Source organism: Stigmatopora argus, chromosome 10, assembly GCF_051989625.1.
Source record: "Stigmatopora argus isolate UIUO_Sarg chromosome 10, RoL_Sarg_1.0, whole genome shotgun sequence".
NCBI lineage: Eukaryota > Metazoa > Chordata > Actinopteri > Syngnathiformes > Syngnathidae > Stigmatopora > Stigmatopora argus.
Window position 1 is genome coordinate 12,056,029 of NC_135396.1, and position 24,607 is coordinate 12,080,635.

Below are 24,607 nucleotides of genomic sequence, written 5' to 3' on the forward strand. Positions count from 1 at the left end.
TTCTTGCTTGTAAATGAAATAGCTTGGCGGCACAATAAAATGGCTCTCTTACAAGAATTTTGCTGGACAGACTTGTCCTTCCTTCTGACTTCCCATTTTTATTTCTTCCATAGAACCAAAGCCAGAATCTTTCTGCATTTTCCATTTGTGAATAGCAAAACACAAATATGGTAAATACATTCATTCTACCTCCATCATTTTAATACCAAAAACCTAATTAGGCTCCATCATGTAACTTCAATGAGAGGCAACACAACGGGAGAAAATAGTTATAGTCTTTGTGGAGTTAATCCGTTAAGAAACTGTTAACATCCATTGTGAGTGAATGAGGGGTGCCAATCACGCAGAACATTGATTATGATAATTATAAGAGCAATTTAAACTGTTTAACTGCTGATTTACTGAGACGAAAACATGTTATTGTTCACTGTTTATTTCCTGAGTTGTGATGTATGTTTGTTCTCGCTTCTGCATCCTTTCCCTCACCCCTTCATCTCACCGTCTCGCCAACATTTCTGTGTGTAACTGCTCAGCTCCCTCCATCCATCTCTTTCCTACGAACCATATCTCTTCGCCTCCATGCGTCCTTCCCTCCACGCCTCTTTGAACGAGAACTCTTTGAGGGGTCCACTGATGTAAATATTGTAATGGGGTTTCTGACACTTGAGACTAAAGAACTAAAGAAAAAAAATGCGAAGTGAGGCTTTGGAGGGTCTAAATTAAGGGAAATTATAATTACTTTTATGGGTAAAAACTCCTTGCTCTGTGAGCATAACAGAAAGAAATTCCACCGAGACATTCTTTTGCAGAATTTTTCTGCGCTTAAAGTCACTTGTTTGTTATTGTGATTTTTTTTTTAATTGCAGGGTTATGCATGTCAAAATGCACAGCATCGTGTATCCATTAAGTGTATGTGCTTGCACATGCCTAAACAATATTCAAATGTATTTAGAGGAGATTTTTCGACAACAACAGTTAATTAAGCAATTATCAAGTATTACAGCTGTTGTTCTTGGGAGATATGCGAGCGTGTCGCAGGAAGGCTATTGTTTTTGCACTCGATCTTATCAGTTATTTTTTTTTTAAACATGGATTTTTCTAAACTAAATAGCTGACTTCCATGTTCTTATTATTGTATACATTTTTAGATTAGTTGCAGTTCACAAGCAGTCTGTGTCTAACTTGGGGAGTAGTTCACAGAGTTGCCTACTGTTTACCAAGTTAAGGAAACTTTAATTTTATTAAATGAATTCATGGTGTTTTGTACTTACTGTGCATGTCCAGAAAATTATCAGTCAGCGTTGGTTGATGCAACACCAATGCCTATTTTTTTTGTATAAAAAAGGAATCATGGGTGAGGTGAAGAGGCCACAAAAAATGTATGTTCTGTTTGTGGATTAAAATTTTCCGTCGTAGTGATGGAAATCTGTCAGCAGGGGGCGGTAAAGTTCAGAAAGGCACCTGCTGGAAACCCCTCAGTTACTATTCCTTTCCTTCCAGTGTATTTGGGGGGTGGGGGGGGGGGACTTAGTTGTAAAGCACTTTCTCCTTTGGTTGCCATCAGCACTATTTTAAGCTTTTAAATATATTTATAATAAATACTTAAATTTCTAGGTACGAATAATGAAAAATGTGAATTTACTTAACTAAAATAATTTTCTGACAAATAAGTAAAATCTATGCTGCTGCACTCTTGATCACTTCTCTTCATTACCACACACAGCATGACTTGTTCCAAAATATCTATTCTAATCTCGTATGACTTGGCCCTATAATCATGAAATTTTTAGTTCTGTGCTTCGAGTTTGAGGGAAAAAAAATTCGGAAAGCCTCCAAGCGCAAAGTATTCCCATTCAGGGTCAACGGAAATGTTGACGTGCCTACATAAAGTTTTGATCTCAACCACAACAAACACATTTGTGATCAACAAGAATTAAAAGAGGCTGCAGAGAATCGTTTGTGTTAAAAGTGGAGGCTGCTCTCGGTGCATGTCAAGCTCCAACAGCTGAGAACTCTGCATTCATTCTGCAAATACTGAGAATCACTTATAATAACAAATGGTCAGTAGACCAAGGTATGACAAAATAAAATTGTGCCTGCATCCCAGGAAGATGAAACTCAACCATCTGAATGAAATTCCAATATACACCATTTTTCCCCACTGTCACCTTACGCATTTGAATAAATGAGACAATAAGCGGCATGGAAAATGAATGAATGAATACAGTGTTTTCGTCTAAATGTTCTAATATTCTGACACGTTGTGAATGCAATTGGTTAAGCAAGCATAGAGACGAACAGAGGTGTGCACTTTGCTGGAGACAGAAAATAAATAGAATTTCAGCCAGCGTTTGATTGCACACTTATTAAAGCAGAAAAAGAAAAACGCAGGGAAGGAAGAATACAAATTCGAATGTTCAAACTGAAAACACATGCATAGTGTACAATGTGAATGCATGATTCCCGCTAAAGCAAATCAGACTACCTTAAAGAACAAAAGAAAAACACAAGGATCATTAACGTTGCCCTGACATGTGAGGTAATGGCGGACGAATCTGAACAGCTCTTCCTATTAGTCAGTCTGAGTATGAGAGGCAGGAGGGAGATGCATGGGGTGGGAACAGGCTCACATGGTGAGCAAAACAAAAAGGGAAAAAAATCATGTTGTCTACCTCCCTTAGACAAGCTATCTCCATCCATCATGAGTCCGCCTCCACCCGCACACCAGCTGCAGGCATGTTAGTCCCATTTTATTTCACCCACCTATGTAGTTGCTGCTCGGTAGAAATGGTCATGCTGGCCCACACTTGAATACTACAGCATTTGCTACATTTGCAGTTTAATGAGAACTAGTCTATCTAAGGGAGAAAACTATTGTTGCATACAAATACCAGGTGAAAAGGGTAGGTATTTATCATTCTAAGATTTGTTACTATTGATATAGGTAATGCAATTTGGGTTACTATTTTTTTTCTTTTCTTTTCAATGATTATATGTGTGACGGGCTATTTCCCAACTTTGTGGGAGAGATTTGAATAAATAGAACAACCGGAGTAATATTTATGATAATTATAATGCTATTTTATTCTAAAAAAATAGTACTTTTGTATTCACTAAGCTGATCAAGACCAGTTTGTCTGTGTGTGCCTTGGCATAAGATTCAGTGGGACTGCTGTTTATATTCAAGTCAAGTAAAATTTTAAATTTACACCACTCTTTATCAGAATGTGTCAAAGGGCTTCAAAGGCCCAGAATTGATTTTTCCCCCTTCTTTTTGTAATGGTGCCATCCCTTGATCTAAAAGCCACAGAAGAGGAAAAAATTAAAAGGGGATATCTGTCAGGAGCAGCTCGTTTGTCCCTCCTGGCTTACCGTTAGGTTAGAGGAGCTCCAAGTGATCCTTGATTACTTCCTGATGTGTGTATTTAAGCACCACGGAAGTGGTTAGTCATTGTCGTTTCGTCCTGCGTGACACTGCATACATCGCCGCAAAGGTACAGTTCTCCCTGCTCTGGTTTTGTTTCGTTTTGGGATGTATAAGTACTTGTTATTTTGTAAAGCTATTGAGTCATTAAAGTTGCTGTCATGAGCTCAGTTCGTTTCACCTCCTCCTGCTTTCCCGCTACTGGGTCCAAATCCCTCCGATCGTGCCACGACATCTCGGCGCGATCGTAACAATATCGGATGGGGGATTCCCCTTTTAGGATGACTGGGTTACAGTGGAAGACAAGTGGGCAACATCCATCTCATTGAATAATAATACTATACAAAAGTACCAAACATGAGAGTCAATCCAACATGATGATGCAGAGGAGTTAGTCATAATTTTGATTACATTGGCTTCTCGGGTACTTGGCTCTAACTCTAGAGAAAAATTCAGCTGTAGCCTAAGGACCTTGATCAATTCTTGATTAACCCTGATTACAAGATGACATGCTTAGAGACCAATAAAATCAGTATATTTCTAGAGGATTAATCAGATGTGTTTGCTGCTCCAACAGCACTCTGGTTTGTAAGTGTGTGCTTACCAGTGAGAGATAGTGAGGGGTTTTGTGTGTGTCCCCTTGGCAGCAGGTGTGTAAATAATACACTAATACAAATCTGGTTGAATGAAAGTGCTGCTGGCCCAAAGCACCGCTGCTCGTCACACTCTCTCGCATTCGTTAAGCTGGACTCCAACATTGATCCTAGTTCATCTGCTCATCATCAGCGTCCCTGGCATTCTTTCTCTCCCCTTGTTCTCTTGGGGCAGTCGTTATAATTCTGAGCCTGTCGGCCACAAGTGTTTTGGGATAAATTTGTGCCAAGTGTTCTGCTTCTGGTACTGGCTGACAGCTGAACCCAAAATGAAATGCTTCACTGAGCCAGATTATGGGCCAGGGTGCCTCGTTCCTCTTACTGTTACCTGTTAGTATGATGACTTTTGGGGAAAGGAGGGCAGAATGGCCTCTTAGCTAAATGGGAAATTGTCAGGACGCAACGAAACAACACCAGCAAAAACATTTGTTCTACAGGTCCTGGGAGATGAATCCAAATGCAGGCATAGCATGTTAATGTGTGTATCTTCATCATTTTTCATATGTAATGGTGTATAACGAGGCCCTATACTGATTATCTAGTTCAACTGATCGGTGGGCTTGAATCTACATCAGCTGACCTAAGGTGAAGCAACATTTGTTTGTAGACAAAACTCAGTGAGAAGGGTGAGCACAAGCAGCCATGAATACAACAAGAGTTGAGTTGGAGTGTGAAGATCTATCTATGTTGTAGACACTGTTAAAGGAATATATATTTTCCCAAAAAATCTAAATGGCTTCAGCATATACAGACTAATTTTAGAACATAACAAAGACACAGTATTATACCTACACTTGTTTGTGTAATGTCATACTGTTTGTGAACTCTCCAGTAACTTGAAGTCAGTTCCTACAAGTGATCTTTATTGAAATGTGCCTTGTCTATTCTGTTTATATTTTCCCTTCAAGTAGTGGCTATTTGTGCGCAGGATACCATAATGTGAATTCTGAACTGACATTGGTCTTTCAGTTGATCTTTTTAAAGGATCCACTAATTACTTGTTTTTACTTTTAGTCTTAACTAACTCACAATGTTATTATACTAATTGCAAGTGTTTCCATTATGTAATGCAGTTGATTCATGCATTCTATTTAAAGAAGACAAAATATTATTGCGGATATACGCGAATGTAATATTACTGTAAGTGTGTCTCTTGAGAACTGCATTTGTTGTTATGCTTGTATATGATCAGTTCAGAAATTAATTGAGAATGGGTTCTTGAATTTGGAAAGACCTCACAAAACAGTACGCAACAGCCAACACACAAAATATACCTGTATATCACAAATACAGTACAATCAATGGTTTTACAGATATTTTTAAAGTTTAGTAAAATTTGGTAATGCTAGATTTCTACGTCTGCCCTTTTAAATACAGCAAAATACATAAATGAGGAAAAAAAAACTCAGCTGTTTTTTTTTCAAATGGATTCAGGTGCATGCCACTTACCCAGTCAGTGCAGGCTAAACGTGAGTAACATCCATCTTCATCCTGTGTGCTGCTTATCTTCACATGGAGTGGGGGGGCACTGGAGCCTATCACAACTAACATTTATGCGCACACTCATATCCAGGGACAGTTTGGAGTGTTCATGCATGATTTTGTATTCAAAGGTAAACATAATGTATTTGCCTTTCCACTCAACAGTGGTAATGAAGTACCCAGGTTATCAATAAAGTGATTTGCCATATAACATTTTGGTTGGACTGGTTTATGACTCGTTGGTTGTAAACGATTCAGTGCCTTGTGTCTGGTGGTTGGGTAGTGAAGAAATAATCTGATTTGGACTGAAGCAAAAAAGCCTTTACTATTCATCCTTACTATTTTTACAATACTGGTGTGTAAGCTCTCTCTAGTGGTAAGTGAAAGGATCATTTATTCGCTTATACTCAAGAGCGCCTCAGCAAACTATGGGCAGAGTTCATCTTAATCTTGTTCCCAGCACACTTGCGGACCTTATGAAGTGTTTAATCCATCTACCATTCATTTTTCAGGAAGTGGGAAGAAATAAGAGAAACCAAATGCAGAAAAGGACTGAACATGCAAACTTCATACAAGGAGAACTGAAATTCTGAGCTCAGAACTTTGAGGCGTCATCTACCATGCTGCCAAGTAAAGTTCTGTTGTATTTAACATTTTTTTCCAATACTTTAATGCTTTCGCCAATGTTTTACTCGTACTAATCTACCATAAAACAGCTGAAAAGAATATGCCCCAAACAGACTTAGTCACCCACTGCGACAAGCAAAACAGATACAACTGTAAAATAAAGAAAAGCTTAAGTAATTACCAATGTAAATTGTGCAAACTCTTAGTCACACAAATAGACCAGCATAATATAAAATATGTATATTTTTTATATAACAGCCTGAATTGAAATTGAAAGTGGAAACTCAAACTTGACTGTTATGGCCTTCTGCCACAGGTCATAAAGTAAACGGTAGTTATCAAAAGACTGGAATTAATATTGAAAATACCTTTTGATGGCAATAGATCCATTTCATTCGATCGCTTCCAGAACATACCAATTAAGTGGATTGGACAACTATTGATTACTAACATATGTGAAGTCAATTCTCTGATTTTTTTCAATTTATAACATTTTTTTTCTTCATTTTTTATGGATATCTCAATAATCAACATGAGGCTGTTGTGTGCCTACTGGTGCATTCAGGGCTTACCTCGCCACTTTCTCTCCTTCTCTCTGCACCCCCTTTGTCCCTCCCTCTCTACTCCCTCGCCCTCATACTAGTTGGGAGGCTGTGGGATGCTGCGACGGCAGAGAACGGTGCACATCCCGGCGTGTGTGCCACTTCGGAAGGAAGCTCATCACCTACTTGGACTTCCACGGGAGCAAAGCTTATTCTTTCACTTGTAACCTCTCACCAGCTGTTCTTTTTCTTATTTTACTCTCAACAGGTAAGTTCTCATCACTCTTGTGCATAGAAGACTTTATACAAAAGCTTTTACTGTACAATACAGCTGACAGGTGGTCTTTGTAATTCCAATTTTAAAAACTGAAGATTGTAATTTACAAGGCAAAGCAACAAAATCCCAGGTGGCAGTTTTTCATCACATAACACATGTTCAGCAAAAGCTGTTTAAATGATCAGTTGGGACCTACATATTTACTTGCATTACAGTGGATAAATGTCCACTTATCTATTTAATTTAGTTTTATTGCCTGTTGTTTGAATCTAGGGCATCTTTTATCCGTCCAGTAAATGAAACTATTGAGTCTGCAGCCTGCAGCCATAGTCATATTATTACACACCTACGCTTTTGCCTCACAGAAAGTTAGTTCTTAAAGTGTTTGAAAGTTCATGTTCAGTATGGAATTAAAATGAGTATTATATATTAATATTATAAATTGAAAATATTACAAAAGTTCTCAGTTGATTGTATATTAATATTTTTAGAAATTTACATCAACATTTAGTCTAAAAAAACATTGAATGCAATGTTTTAAGGTCTCATTGGTGTTAAAATGGTGAAAAATCCAGTTTTTACTAGTCTTAGAAAGGTGAACACAAACATTAGTGTGATTAGTTTTTGGGGTTTTTCTATGAAGTTAATTGGCTTTTAATAGTTTTTTTTAAATCCCTGCTCTGATCCCATTAGTTCTCACCTCAATTTATCTATGCATAATCAATCAAGCTGTCAAAAATATGAAATTCAGCAATAATATTGGCTTTCCAGGTCTTTTGAATTAATTTAGTATTTTGTGGTAAGAATACAACAGATACAATTAAATGTTGTCACTTCCTTTTACATTGTTACACATCCTGATATAGGTGTTTCTTTAAGCAACGACTGAATCACACAACATGACAGACCATGTTTTTTCTCTTATGTATTTTTTTGCGTTGTTGTTAAGTTTAATTTCAAACGACGTTAAGTCTTGACTTTAACTTGCCTTGACTTGTAAGAACCGCAGATTCATTGCTCCCTCCTTACATAGCCAAAATAACAAATCCATATCATATCAGTGTATAAAAGCAAGGATGTATCCTTTGACATTGTAGAAATAATAACATACTACATTGAATGTATGTGTGCACACGTTTGTGTGTTTGAATGCCTTTGTTAACACTTTATGATCACATTAAGATTAATGGCTGAATGAATCTGAATGAACAAAATGTCCTAAGCTGATTTTCATACCCAAATGCTCCCCACTGCTCTCTAGAGCATCCGCTGGCAGTTGATGATAAGAGTTGAGTCCCAGTGGTCCCATAGGAAGTTTTGAAAGGTTGATCAAGAGATACTAATCTAAACTACAGAATACTTTACAACTGGGAAAAGATAAAAGTAGAGTTTGCTATATTTGTTCACCACTGCAAGTCTAGAACTCTGATCATAAAGGTCAGAGTTATATTTTGTCCATAATTGAGACAATGTTGCACTGCTGTACACAGTCCCTCTGCTACAGCCAGCAGTTACTTTTATAGAAAATGTTTTGCTAATCAATATTGTAGCGTGTGCTCAATGCCAAACAGCAAGCAGATCCAGTGTGGTGGTGACTCACTTGTGATATTTGTGGTGACGGAGGGTATCGTGTTATAGACGGTTTTGTGTGACAGCTTTTTAATGAGAAATGACACAATTCCTCTGACTCATAGAATAAAATGATGCATACCTGCCTTATTCGAAATATTTCAAGAAAATCTAAAGATTTACAAGACTTTTTTTTGCCTGTTTGAAAGCAGCTGAGCGCTAACCCCTCACCCCAATTTTGATGAGGCAGTGTGTTGCCCTTAACTTTGGTAGGTGCCAGTTGGACATTAGGTTTAGGAGTTGTTGAAAGACCCCCCCAAAACTTTTTTTTTTCCTCTGGAAGAAATATAACTCTAAATAACCTTGTCAATTTGTTTGAATCTGAGTATCTGGGGCATGCTACATGCTCATTGGTGAGCATAAATACACTGATGGGTCAACATTGGGTCAAAATATGAAAGGCCTGCTGACAGACAAAACGTGAGGTATCAGAAAATAAATCAACTTCGTTTAACAATGTCATACTTGATGAGGGCAGGTGCTCTAAAAGCATTTTTCTTCAAGCAATCAAAAGTGAGCTTGTTTGATGGCCGTATATTTTTAATGTTTTCCTGCACTCACAGAATTAAAATTATTTGCTCTGTTTCAAAGCTCCTCTTATGAAGCATAATTAGCAGACACACTCTAAATAAATCACAAGAACATAAATTTGGAATAGTATTGTTACATTAACAATGATTGCACAGGGAAATTAGTTACAATTCAAGAGCCTGAATTTGGCATGATTGACCCTTTTGAGGATAAGCGGTTCAGAAAATGAAATGAAATTAAACAAAATATGGAGAGTTATTGATTTTCTTCCTACTACTATCCTGTTATCCTTTTTTTGCTCATCTGATAGTGACTTACAAATGCATACTAGTACAGTAAACAAGGTGAATCGGATAAAAATAACAGTGAGCGGGATATCAGTACTTTCCACTTATGTGACCAGTTTTCATTCAATTGCAGTGGGCGTGTATGTACACTTCAACATAAGTTAACCTCAGACATCAGAGGCTGTCATGTTCAGTAAGTAGCCATTCATCACCCGTGCCATTCTGTGTGATGGAACCCACAAAATCCAATCCATTATCCATGCACAGCTTTTGTTTGTGTGTGGTAGGGGTATCCACGTGAGTGTGTGTGTATATGTGTGTGTTTTTTTAATTATTATTATTACGGTGTGCATAGGTGTGTGTGTGTGTGTGTGTGTGTGTGTGTGTGCAGAGGGTGGGGGTGTACTTGAGTATCTACTTTATTGGTTCTTATTGTGTGTGCGTGTGTGTGTGTGTGTTTCCATAATGTATTGTTTACGAAACTGTGGCCCGAGTAGAGTACATGAATTTCAATAGCAGAGGAGCACAGTTGCCAAAAGAAATGACGTGGATCTGAATTATGTAATTCAATAACCAATGCATTTCAATAAATAAGGTAGAGGGAATATGTGCTCATCCATTAACTCCTCCGAGCTGATGTCATGAGATATAGCCTCACAGATAAAGTGCAGTATATCAAATGCCTTTGACTAAAAGTGTGAAAGTGTGATAAATGAAAATTTGGATGGACTTTATCCTTGAATTTCCCCCTATTATCTACCCATTTGGGTGCCCAATTCCCCTTGAACTGCACAGCACTTTATATCATGATTAATACATTAAGGTTGGTGCATCAGACTTATAACCAATAAATGGAAGCTGAGGGCTCCAAATCACAATAAAATCGTTTAGTTTGTAAATTCTTCAAAAGATATAAATTATTAAGTATGTCCAACCATTTACGATTAGAGACAAACTGATGATTTAAGGTGATTGTATATTAGGTGATTGTTGGCACCGTGTGCGGTCGATTGGTCGCCGGTCTTTTGGTCGCGGTCTTTTGGTCGCCTCAAACGCAACAACGCGCGACCAAAAGACCGGCGACCAAAAAACCGACGACCATAAAACCGGCGACAAAACAAGGTAAAACAACATGGTCTATGCATCAATAAAAGCCAACAATGGCCATGAGCAGTTTTACTGAGCCGACGTGTGAGTGTATAAGAGTTTGTATGTACATGCGTTGTCCCTTTAAGAAGCTACGTCAGTCAGGGTCTTAACAAGTTCTCCAACAAAAAACAATAAAAGTCCGGGAAATTTTGAGCTTTTCTTTAGCCTAATAATTACTAGGCCATTAAGTATGACTAAATAGTAATTCACAGTTTGTATTTAGGGAATTTGAGCAACGATTGAAATGGTAATTATCACTTACCTTCCGGGCGACCAAAAGACCGGCGACCAAAAGATTGGTGACCAAAACCGTGTACCTGTTGGCAATGTTCCCTTTAAGCTGCGCGCGTGCGCAATTGCGCATCTTGTCTTCTCTGCGCAGCACCAATCATATGGCGCGCAGTAAAAAAAAAATCGTATTTTTATTTTTTTACCCCTTTCCCCATGATGGCGCCGTTTAAGCGGCAGCCAGTGGCAGTAGCTCTGTCCACTTATGTTTTTCGTGTTTTACAGCATGTTTTACATGAAAAATTAGAGAGAACATTGACATGCACCTGCTTGTGGCAGGTGTGATACTGGTGTGCCCATAGCGAGCAATGATGATGTCGTGACCGGATGATTCGCCTAAAGACGTTTCGCCAACGGACGTTTGACAGACGGACAGGTCGCCGAATGAACGTTCGTTCAAACAGCGTTTAATGATTAAATACAAATACTAGTATTTGTTAGTTTAATTATTAAATACAAATACTAGTATTTGTATTTAATCATTAAACGCTGTTTTCAGCTGGATTTGACCGAATTTGAGAGCATTTTGAGCTGTTTGGCGAATGGACGTATATGGACATTGTTTTGCCTCCATCGCGACATCATTGCGACATTTTACCGAGGAATTCACTTCCCTGGGCTCGTTTCTAATGTCCAAAGAGCTCCAGTATTTGTATTTAATCATTAAACACTTTTTTCGGCTGGATTTGACCGAATTTGAGAGCATTTTGAGCCGTTTGGCGAATGGATGTATATAGACGTTTTTTTGCCTCCATCGCGATATCATCACGACATTTTACCGAGGAATTCACTTCCCTGGGCTCGGTTCTAATGTCCAAAGAGCTCCAGTATTTGTATTTAATCATTAAACACTGTTTTCGGCTGGATTTGACCGAATTTGAGAGCATTTTGAGCCGTTTGGCGAATGGATGTATATAGACGTTTTTTTGCCTCCATCGCAATATCATCACGACATTTTACCGAGGAATTCACTTCCCTTGGCTCGGTTCTAATGTCCAAAGAGCTCCAGTATTTGTATTTAATCATTAAATGCTGTTTTAGGATGGATTTGACCCGATTGCTGTCATTTTACGGCTCGGTTCTGCTACATCTGCCCGCCCAAGAGTGCTTATTCCCGGACTGCCATGCCCGCCCAAGAGTGCTTATTCCCTGGCTGCCATTGATGGTAGACTAACATTGATTTTTACTATAATTTGGACAACACCGGCGGCGGGCCGGATTAAAAATTCTAACGGGCCGTACATGGCCCGCGGGCCGAGGTTGAAAAACTTGTACACACACGATCCGGGGGCGGGGCGAGCGCGCGAATCCCGTTTCGGCGAAACCTCCGTTCGGCCGAATGAATGTTCGGCGGAACGTCCATTCGGCGACCTGCCCGTCTGTCAAACGTCCGTCGGCGAAACGTCTTTAGGCGAATCATCCGAGTACTGATGATGTCGCTCACACTGGTACTCAGTGCGCTCAGGGAGGTTGACTTTCTGCTCAGACCAACGAAAAATTAGAGGGAACATTGCCTGTTGGCACATACTCTATATGCAGCATGGGCACTTTTTTAAAGGTGACCTCACGTGGAATTGTTTTCACTATTTCATGTGTAAGATGGATCAAAATGATTGTATGATGTGGTTGAGGTTTGTCAACTATGTTTTTTGATTTGATTGTAATCATTTTTGTAAGTCAAACCGGTGATGGTGTGACATCACACCAATGCACAAATGGGAAATAAGGCCTTAACTGACACAATTTAACGGAAATTATATTGAAGAAAATTATTTGAAACTCTTTTTGTATGTTTTGTGTGCCCAATGTATTGTTTTTGACTCCATCCTGTAATTGAATTATTCCACAGTATTCTCCGTGTGAAAGTAAATGAAGTTTTATTAACCTTAAAATCCAGATTATGCCTGATGAGGGGGAATTTACACTGCGCTAACTGCTCTTGAGTGAGCTACATGCATTTCCATCATGCTTTCAGAGTGGATGCAAACATTGGATTTTAGAGCAGCCATTCATATATATGCTGCCAATAAAATAGCTTTCAAAAAACAAAAGATGCAGATTTTTAACTCAATTTGTCTTGCTAACCTCATATAACAGCATCAAAGGAATAAAATAAAAAATAATATATCATTTAAAGAAAAAAACTTTGGGCTCTGATGTAACCATAACTCCCTTAAGCAAGAGAGATAAAACTGAACCTTGGAATGCGCTCTGCTTTTAGATTTGTGTAAAACCTAAATCTAAGATGATCAAATATATTTGGGGGAACAAAGATCAAAGATATACACCTTGATTCGTAACTGCGGGACCATTTTTATTGGCTCGCCGAAAATTATCAAAGTTAAATTGAATTTGGAATGCGCAAGTAACTTGTACTCAGCCATTTTTTCCACTTCTGAAGTCCATACAATTAATGGATTGTTCACACATTCAAAGGAAATTTGACACTACATGTCTACCATGGACCTTCCTGACCAATCCTCTTGTCTCAAATAGCCATACATGTGTAATATCTCATCCCACTAAAATAGGACTAACTAGTTTTAACTGCCCCATCTGTGGTCTCTTCTCAAGTTTTCTCCTTTGTTCCTCAGATCTTGCCGAGAACGAGGTTAGATAAGGAGTGCTGTGGTTTTTGTTTATTAGTACTTTGTTTGTTTTTGGTCAATTGTGAATTGAGTTTTACCGATAAATGTGACTATACTTGACTAATCTTTGTATAGAGTATTTATCTGTCACATTTATGTGTGATACAATTTACAGGCAGTATTGTGCAATGAATTAGTAGGAGTAGACATAGCCAAAAAAATTGTGTATGTGCCATTCCCCTCTATTGTACATTGATGGGCATTATTGTTTTGGTTTTATAGTAGAGTATAGTAGTAGAGTTGTGTTTTTAGCACTGCAAATTATAATAATGTTTAAAAAAAAAGAAGAAAAAAGAAAATCCGATTAAATATGAGCAAGATTGGTTCTGTTAGACGAATGGGGTCATTTTTGCTGTTCTTTTGGATACCACATGGATCTGAATAAAGCCTTTCTTTTAAAATCATCAACAACAGTCATTCAGCCATCAATTTCTCAGATGAAGATAATTTACACCATTGTTGACTCCTCCAGAGTGGAATTTATTTTAAGCATACACTTATTGTGCCCATGACAAATCATATAACACCTCCCCCTGGCACTGGCAACCTGTTGGGTAATACTAACAATTGTTTCTTGGCGTATAATGCTACAGAACCGGGCATAAAATATGATAAAATTGTGCCAAAAGATTTGAATTGTTCAATGTTCAAGATTTCTCAAATGCCTTAAAACTGCCTCCTACTTTACTTTCATCAGCAGGTGACCTGGAATTGGTCGGAGAGGAAGAGAGCAAATAAAAAGGAATCCAGGAGAAAGAGGATGAGCAAGATAGAGAGCAAGACCCAGGAGATTCCTCATGCAAAATGGAAGTCTACTTTGCAGCGGCATGTGAAATGAACGGAACAAAGGCATCGTAGCCTAAGACGGCCATATCACTTGTGATTTGCCCTGTGTGGCCTCCTCAGTGAGAGTCATGGTCTTAATCTGAACACTAAATAAATCCTTTTAATCTTCCCCTTCCCACACATCCGCCTGCTATTGACATCTAATTAATAACGTCCTATTGTCATGGAGAAGACGTACTCACTAACCGCGCACTACGACGAGTTCCAGGAAGTGAAATACGGCGGTCGCTACAGCAGTGACGTCCTCAGTAATGGCATGACCCTTCACTTGGGTGGCAGCCTGGACCGTCACATGACGTGTGGGCGGGAAGGCACCTGGGCTAATGGTCGCAACAAAGATGCGACCAGCACTAGCAGCAGTGGTGGGCTCCCCCGCTGGAGCCGGAGGGAGATTTGCCTCCTTTCGGCTTTAGTCTTTGCAGCTGGCATGTGTGTCATTTTGGGAAGCATGCTTGCACTAAAATACATTTCCTTGGAGGCCCAGCAGGATCCGCAGTGTAGGCAAGACTGCCAGCGGAGACGCATCCTGTTGCGGGCAGCGCGCTTTGTGCAGGCCAATATTGACCCCACCATCCAGCCATGCCAGGACTTTTACTCGTTCGCGTGTGGAGGTTGGTTGAGACGTCACGCCATCCCAGAGGACAAGCTCAGTTATGGAATTATTACAGCCATAGGGGATAACAATGAAGAGAAACTACAACGCCTCCTTCTGGAGCCAATTCAGAGGCGAGAGCTCAACTCGGCAGAGCGCAAGGTTAAGGAGTTTTATAGATCATGCGTGAACATCCAGGAGATCGACAAGCTGGGCTCTGACCCCATGGTCGAGGTGATAGACAGCTGTGGAGGGTGGGATCAGGCTGGGGCCCCTCCTGGTTCTGCTGGCTGGGAGAAAGAGGGAACCCCACAAAGACCAGATTTCAATGAACTGCTTTATAGGACGCACGGCGTGTACAGCACGGCTGTGTTCTTCTCACTTACTGTGAATGTGGATGACAAAAACTCTTCTCGGAATGCAATCAGGGTGAGGAACTGATGGTGTCTTTTTCTAAGTAGAACATTATGAAAATGATTTTTGGAAAAGTTGCCCCTTCTAACGCCTCTGATTTTTAAATTACTCTTATTTTAAGATATGTCATGCTGTGATAATAACAGCCAATCAAAGAGAATAGAGACAGAAGGCGTGACCGAAAATTGTGTCAACCATTTGCACTGCACTCAAGTTTCCGCATCTATAGCAACCTCTCACAAAGGCTGGCTATTATAATTTCTTGGCGGTATTATTCAACCCCACTCATGACAAAAAATGAGACAAAAGGGATTGGATAGATTCTGAGTGAAAAACACTTTATTTAATGGTGGTTTCTGTGTAGGCATGGTCATTGGCCATTTATATACTACCACTGGTACCGTTCACATTGGGTCACAAGATAACTTGATAGCCTCTCTAATACTTGTAATTGATTAATTTTACATTGCCTATTATGAATCAATCTGCAAACGATGTAAAGAGCAGTTTGTTTACAGTACACGTTCGTAAAATACACATCTAGCACTGATTTGTAGTGTTTTTAATCACATTAGCCTTTTGATGTTAATCATCCTCAGATTTTTGGTGTGTTCTTGTTGAGTTATTTTTCTCTTTAGCTATTAATACAGCTTGCTAATATCTTTCTTTGGGTTCAATCCTTCTCGATATTTTATTTAAATGTAGTATATACCAGGCAGTCGGCAATGACAGCGAATGGTTTTTTTTTTGCATTTTTGCATTGTTAGGAGATGCACGTTCAATAAAGGTTGAGATCACATTCAAATGTTGCTACCAATTTGAAAACTGTAAACTCCACCTTTTAAAAAAGAATAAGGAAATACACATTTAATTTAAATGCCAACATTTCTGTTCCAATGAAGTGATTCAACCGTACATTTTGAAAGGTCCTCATTATAATATTTAACTGCAAGTTTATACCCTGGAAAATTATGGAAATGGATAATAAGATTTTAATACTTTTGTGAACTTGTTTTTTTTTTAACCCAATGACAATTTGAGATGGGGCCAATTATTTTAGCTCTACAGTTGAACCTCTAAGGTTGAAGACATCAGGATGCCGGTCAACTGAAGAACAATTTTTTCCCAAAGGACATCATATATACCAGGCTTGTACTGACCATTCCAAAACCATGATTCCTGAACGTTTTAATTTTAACCATACCGTTATACAAATACCCCAAAAAGGTAACAGCTGTGAATAAGACGTACCAAGGTGAGTAGTTTTGTGGATGCACCACAGTAAACTAAGCTCATTACACTTTACTTTAGCCTTCAATAAGAATTACTGGGATACATGGAAGTCATCGAGTTTCTCTAAAGTCCATTACTTATCTCTATGCTTGTATTTTTCTCTCATGATGTTCTTCTCTTCTTGTGTAGTCAATTAAAAACACTCCATTTAAAATAAATGTTCTAATAGCGACAAGCCAGAAATAAAGCAAACGACGCGTACTTTGGCATTTGCACTGTTTCCAGTTCATTTTTACCCCTTGTATTTTTGCTAAGTAGCTGGAGGAAGTGACAGTTCTCCTGCCTTTGGCTTTGGCAATTCCAGAGACCCAACCGTTTGTAAATGAGGAATTGAAAAGTAATATGTCCACCTAAAAAAACGAACAACTGTCTGGTAAAATGTGATGAAATATTGTCAGCACACGCGTTAAAAAAAACTGCATGTCTACATTGTTAACCTTTAACACAATAGGCATGCAACAATCTCTTAAGTTGACTTGCAAAAAGTTGGTTTAATAGCTTGTAAATATTGACACAATTGTGACTCCAGTTAATTGTGTGTGTTATTTTTTACTTAGATTGACCAGGAAGGACTGACACTGCCTGAGAGAAGCCTTTACTTGAGTCAGGATGAGGAAAGTGTCAAGGTATGAATCCTTGCTTTTGTTTACTGGAAGCATCCATCGTTGAACTTCCCACAGCCATTTTCACGGTGCACTTACCCTTCCCTTTAGTCTCTCGCATACTATTGGATCCCATTTTTAACCCACTTTCCTACTATGTCTCCCTGCGCTCTTCACTGTCAATGAATTGACCTGCTTGGCTTTTCCCTGGTTGTGCCCTCACTTCCCCATCATTTCTCCATCTGCTCTATTTACTTTCGACACTCATCTACATTAATCCACCTGTTTTCTGCTTTATCCCGCTGTGTTTTTGTTATCCTTTGCTCCCCGCCACATGTCAGGTCGTCACCAGCTGTTATTGAAGATACACCTCCCCTCGATTGGTGCTGAAGTCATTGTGCCTTTCAGATTTTGGCAGCATACAAGGCCCTGATGGAGCGCTTACTAAGCATGCTGGGAGCTCACAACGCTACACAAAAGTCCAAGGAGATTATACAGCTGGAGACTCGTCTAGCCAACGTGAGCCACTTGTGTGCAGGCGCTCCCACGTATGTGCGGGCACATGCGTGTATTTGTGCGCTGTTCAGTAAAAAATCTTTCTCCAGATCACCGTGTCAGAATATGATGACCAAAGAAAGGACGTCAGCACGATGTATAACCGCATTACACTCAGGCAACTACAGCGCACCGCTCCTGGTGTGAGTACAGTACACATGGACACACACACACACACACATACGCACACCCCCACAGCTCAAGTGCATCACAAAAAGTGTCCGCCCTGCAGGATTTAAGATTGAGGCTTGAATGCAAGAGGAAGGAACGAATATGAGCGGACATTGGAGGGTGTTATACATGATGGCAGGAGGAGGAGGAAAGGTAAATTGGATTTCCAGCGAGGAGAAGGAGGAGGAGGCCGTACCCTAAAGCAGTGAGCTTGCTGAAAGACATCCTCAAGATGTTCTGCTTTTAGAAGGGAGAAACACATGAAGAACAAAAGCAAAGATGAAATGCCTGATTTCAAGTTAGGGGCCAAAGTGAGATTATATATATTTCTAAAATATATATTATACTCTGAATATGCAATCCTTTAAATTGGGCCAAAGATGCAGATTTGAAATTAAACTGAAATAGAGTATGAAGCCCTCTGCGCACCGAAACCAATTTGCTGTCAATTGGAGCGAGATGAGCCTGATGAATTTAAGATGCAAATTTTGTTTACATGATGCGTAATTAAGCGGCTTTACTGATTTCACTAAATTAATTTATGGAAGACAGCTGCTTTGAATCACACTTGATTTTTTCTTTCTTTTTTTTTGCTCTTTGCTTAAATCTATTTCAGTCCAAGATTTATAGTTTATCAATTTTAAGTATATTATAACAAATATTCTAGTATAATGAAATGAAAGAGCCAAGATTGAACTTTTTTTTGCTGATTTCCTGCTCAAGGAATATATTCTGGGCTGCCATGCAAAATAGAAAATGGCAAATAAAATTCCTAACTCACCAAGTTCAAGCCCTAAGGCCTAACAATTTGGTTGTAGGGACGAACCATTTATCCTACATACTTTTTTTTTCTTCTTTAGGTCATTTTTGTTTTTACGTAAATTATTCTTATGAAATGATTATATACACTAGATGACTGGGAGCACCCTAAGGGCTGCAAAGTGGCAAACTAGGAGACTATGTCAACATAAACCACTCAACAACAAAAGGGAGGAAAGGAAAATACACAACATTCTCAGTTTGATTTTCAGGCAAAATCTGTGTTTATATGACTATTAAGTGACGATTCGCATATGAACAACATCGCTACCGCAATAGCCGAGAAAATCGTTGGTACTATAACTGAAGTTATGGTAGACTATCTGAAATACACAGTTTTTCCTGACTTCTATTGAAAAACAAAATTATTTTTAATTCTTATTATTATGTACTACTGCAAAACCAACCTAATTATAAATAATTTGCAATCATTGCTTAATATATTGCATCTTGTTCATTTGAAGAGTGTAGCCGCAGTGCAGCATGCAGCATGCCACCACGCTTGTGGAGTTTACAGAAGGGATATAACTATATGAATTATTGACTGAAAATTGATTTATGAATCTTGGCCTTGGTTTTCATTACGATAATGGTCTAGCTAAAACAAACGCATTATAATGAAGTCTGTGATTATGCATTCTTACATATTCTTATGCAGTATACTAATGCATCTGACTAATTGAATTGGTTCAGAAAGTGACATTGTTATGCGCACCAAAAGAATTGAGGTACTCTGCAGTTTGTCCAAAATATGTTTGTGGTTTTAAAACGATTTTGCAAAAGTTTTCCAGATTATTAAGTTGCTTTCCTGATGCACTAATTGCGTGGTTCTGTAGTATGCTCAGACTGTGATGAAATTCACTCTTTAGATTTGGTTTTGTTTACATTCCTCATTAGAAGAAACCCACACACACAAACAACAATGTAAAATTGTTAATAACATCAATAAAATACTATTTCTATAATACGCTCTACGATAAGCAGATAGAAATTCTTATTTTTAAGAACAAAATTACTGTTTGAATCCTTAATTCTAAGAAAAGTATTTAGCAGTTTTAGATAATGTCATCATTTACTCTGTGCAATTAAGTCACAGTATAAAACAAACAGTATAAAAAAATACTGACATTATTAATAACAATTTATACTGATGACCGAATGTCTGACCACAGTTTCACTGGAAACGCCTGCTGGATAAAATTTTCCATGACAACATCTCTGAAGACGAGGAAATAGTGGTGCTTGCCACTGACTACATACAAAAAGTGTCGGACATCATCAAGACCACATCGAAAAGGTAAACGATAAGTGAGGAGCCAAGCAAGTGTGGAGTTATTGAGGGTTTGCATTCAGGGGATTTGTTCCCAAAATCGATTATATTTGAAGTGTGCGTTCTTCGAGTAGACGTTTTATGAGCATGCATAAGCGCTTTCTTTTGAAATTGATTTGTGCAGTGTGAGTGTACAATGTATGGCCTTTTGTTTGGAGCTGTCATACACACACTGTGTTTTTTCAGGTTATTCTCTGCATGCACATTTGAGCGTGTTCGTGGCTATCAGTTCATGTTGAATTACCTTCCAGTTCTGCAGCAGCTGATTATTATTGATCTACCCACGCTGTTCTCCAATTTGCTCCCATGCACACTCCACAACACATTGTTCTTTCTTTCCGCTTCTTCCTCTTGACAGGCCGCAGGCTATTCCACATCGGGTTGTGTGTTAGAGCCACTGACAGCTCACCAATAGTCACTCTGCTCTGCACAACAACGCTCAAGCCCCATGCATGGTTGACTGACTGGATGACTGGCGGGTGTATTACTTTCTGGCTGTCAATGTTGAAAAATTAATAGATGTCATGTGCATTACACTCCCACATACCTCAATCATCTACAGTGTAAGTCAGCAACATTTAGGCTTCTTAGGAAAAAAATATTACATTTAATGGATATATGTTTATCAGAACACTATACGTTTAAATCCATCCATCTTCAAGAGCACAGAGAAATAGGCAACCATTTGAATGCACAATCATACCACCACCAAGCGCGAATCGATCCCACGTTTGCCCGTACGGGAGTCAGGCGAGTGAACCCCGACACCATCAGTTGGCAAATAAGTTTCAATTAATCAATTTTTGGATTTGCCAAAACATGAGTTTGTTTCTATACAGTTGGTTACCATGTGCTTCAATCAAATATATTTAATATTGTCATTTGAAACGCCTTGTGGCTTTGTTGACACATAAAAAATTAGCTTTCGTTTCCTAATGGGTATTATTAATGATTGTAGTTAGCAGATTCATACATTGAATTCTCTCTTTAACACTGACAGCAATATTGTGTAGTTTGTTACAAACCCAAACAATTATGTGGGCATATGTAAATAAGATTATCAGATGGTCTCTCTGACAAGTCATGAAGTTGAGGGTTCGATCCCAGCTACGAACTTTCCTATGTGGATTTTTTATGTTATGCTTGGGCTTGCGCAGGTTTTTTCCGGGTACTCCGGTTTCCTCCCACATCCCAAAAATGTGCATAGTTGGCTAGTTGAACATCCATTTCTATGTCACTTCTCCACATTTGGATGTCAGGGCAAGGCCAGCTGGATTAATGCGGGAGGCAACGTTCAGTCGCTTGTAATTCACATTCATTTTAACATTCACAGCTATAAACTCAAAATGCTTATTTTGCTAAAGTGCGAGGAAACTGAACAACTGAAACGCAAGTGCGAGTGGGCATTGGATTCGAATTAAGCTCCCACCAATGTGTTACTGCACTAGAACAGCTGGATAGACTACAAAGATTTTTTTGAATGGGTGGAAAAACAGTACATTGTTTAGCCGAGGTTGTTGAGGTTAATGGCTATGCTATGCACCAAGCAGATTTTTGTTGTTGTTGTTGTTGTTGTTGTCATAAGCGATCTTGTGCTGTGGGGATGCAGGCGCCATTTTCTTAATGGCCATAAAAGTAACACGTGCAGAAGATCACCATCTACCGTGCAATAAGGAAAAGTGACATGTGTGCAGTAGCATATTAATAAAACACTAGATTTATTGACCAGCACATTAGTCAGCGTATTGGTCCGTCCCCAACCACTTTGCTTATTGGAGACTTTGGCCTCTGTGCAGTTTGCATACTATCTTTGAGTATTCAACATTTGTAACCAAATGACTGAATGTGAACCTGTCCGATAGAGTTTGGTCTTCTTTGTTTGTTATCATGTGCGATATCTCCTTCTATGTATTTGTTTCAAGATTGCCAATGGAAAGCAGTCTTTCTTTATTATGTTTGCTATTCAATATTGACATTATTTGAGCTTGAACACATACATTTCGACAAAACCTCCCGATTTCCCTTTTTTTTAGTTTACGTGTCTGCAAAAGATGAAGCATCTTTTAAGATTGAAAACATATTTTATTTTTGTACGAGCCTAAGCAAAGAGTCATAAAGGTTAACACAACTTTTGATGAAATAATTACAGTTTACATAATTACGACACTTCTAATCCATTAAATAAAAACACTGAAATTATGAGAAATGACTCACCTGTACAAACACAGTTTGCCTTGTATACACATCCATATGCACTTCCACTGTTTTAACATTGTGGGGGTTGAGGGTCGTGGTCAGTTTAATCACTCTTCTGTGAATCATTCATTCATTTTCTGTCTATTCAATGTCATATCATTCTAATCTTGTGTCATACACACTGTCCAAATGTACACACTAATAAGAGGTGCTCTTGAATAGCTATGGATTAAAGATCAAAAAGTGACCAGATTTAAATTTTGCTTACTGACATAGGGATTTGAGGTGAGAGCGAGGAAACAAAATTATGAGCCCCCCACCACCATGAGTACTACTCACTACCTACCACTTTTCCCCTTGATCCATCTTCAACCAGGGAATCTGTGAGATGCACTCTATATGGTGGCATTCAGGTATATTGGTGTCTAATTTGTGTGAAGTCATGGCTGTTCAATTCTTTCACACCAAACACGTCTAAAAATGCTTATGCGGAAGTTGAGTTTCGAAAAAGATAATATTTGGGCCTTATTCAATGTGTTTGTTTTACAGTTCAGAAAAGATTGAAGAACATTTTTTAAAAAGCAATCTGTTTCTTTTGTCGGTGAGGAATTCATCTTGTGAGCAAAAAGGCTTCAAGTCCAATTTGTTAGACAGGAATTAGTCCTAGCATACTTAATTCTCAATGAGCAAGGCACATTAGTTTCTAAACTGCATGCCATGTTTATTTTCTGGCGTTCAAGTAAGCCCAAGAGCAATCAAACCTCCATTTTGTCATTCTCCAACTGTTTTTTTGTGTACCTTTCTTTCTCCACAAGCCAGTCTTTGCATTCTCCATCCATTGCAGTGACTACCGCCGATCCCATTAGCCAGATGAGCAAGCGTCAAATGGAGGAGAAAGCATAATGCCAACACCAGAATGTCACACACACACGTTCCTCCCCTCGTCACTGCTCTACTCTGTCTGCTCCTTCTGTTCATCGTCACTCTCAAGGGTGTGTGAGTGTGAGGTTGGCACATTGGTGTGAGTCATTTTTAATGATTGGCTTTTTAATGGTGGTCCATGCTTGTGATGGGAGAAGACCGTAGGGTCTAATTTATGTTTTGTCTATATTTGTGTACTAATTTGTTCGATAGAGTATCTGTACCTCCCCTACAGCATAGAATTGTGTGTGTTGTCCCGCTTTCAAAATACAGTCTATTTAAAATGTAATTCATGGTTCAGAAAATACAGAATTAAATGGTGCTTTGGAAGTAAGTCACTTTGAAAGTGTGGAGTTGTGAAGCACAATGGTACTGTGGGGTAAACACCTGTTCCAAAACATGCACTTTGACTCTTTGGTTTTGGGCTTTGTAGGTACAGAGCGTAGTGGAATGGTTCTCGATTCAGAAATGTGTTTATCATTTGAAATTGTCAGACAACAGTATACAGTACAAGTGTATTTGACTTTGAGTCTGAAAATAAAGGTTTGGAATGTAAGATGCTCTCAATTCCGTCCATTACCCTTCAGGGCCATTACCTTAGTTAATGGGAGGACAGTGTCTTTTCATCTCTCTACTAGCCTCATTAAAATCCATTCAGCTAATGAGCTCTCCCTCCTTGACTAATTAAGACCCAATGGTTGATATGTACATTCTGGAGTAACTCCATTACACACAAATACTTATCAGGCTGGAGGTCTTGACCTTTTAGGTGGCTGTAGAGTAGACAAAGTGAGAGAGAAAAATATGTTTCATGTAAAATGTTTTCTTAGAAGCTGCTCTATCACTGCAGGACAGGCCAAGAGCTTGCGCAGCTTGGGCGTACAGTGCATGCTCAAATTGTATTGCTTGCTCTTGTCCAAGACCACGTGTGTTAGTTTAATTGAAAAGTATAACTGTGTGTCTTTACTCTTTGGTCGACTGGTTATCTGTCCAAAACAGGATAAGCAGTGTAGAAAATCAATGATTGGACAGTTTATACGGGAAGAATCAAAATGGCCCGCGGCTGTGACCGTGAGTGAGAATGGTTGTTAGTTTGTGTCCTATGATTTGTTGAAGACCATTCCAGGGTTAACTGTGTTTCTTCACCAATTGGACAATGGAATTATTTGGGCAATGTGCATTATGTAAATCCTCGGTGGTCAAAATTAAATGAACAATTGCAGCTGGGCGTTTTAAATATGTTCAATGTATTCTAGGTACAGGTAATTCATTTTGCAACACAATCATTTATACCAGCCTCCTTACACCTCACCTTTTGCCGACAATTATAT

General features: G+C 38.8%; 1 protein-coding gene across 2 annotated transcripts in view; it reads left to right on the plus strand.

Annotated features, from left to right (window-relative positions):
- Window positions 1-6,164: 6,164 nt before the first annotated feature.
- ecel1 (endothelin converting enzyme-like 1) overlaps window positions 6,165-24,607 on the plus strand; it is a 35,244-nt gene continuing 16,801 nt past the window's right edge. The window contains exons 1-7 of one of the 2 annotated variants that reach the window (XM_077612050.1): window positions 6,165-6,189; window positions 6,830-6,996; window positions 14,235-15,404; window positions 17,240-17,308; window positions 17,693-17,803; window positions 17,890-17,982; window positions 20,002-20,126. In XM_077612050.1, coding sequence (XP_077468176.1) covers window positions 14,547-15,404; window positions 17,240-17,308; window positions 17,693-17,803; window positions 17,890-17,982; window positions 20,002-20,126 — 1,256 coding nt within the window. In that variant the 5' untranslated portion in view covers window positions 6,165-6,189; window positions 6,830-6,996; window positions 14,235-14,546. The remainder of the gene's footprint in view (window positions 6,190-6,829; window positions 6,997-14,234; window positions 15,405-17,239; window positions 17,309-17,692; window positions 17,804-17,889; window positions 17,983-20,001; window positions 20,127-24,607) is intronic. The other variant, XM_077612051.1, reaches the window with a different exon arrangement.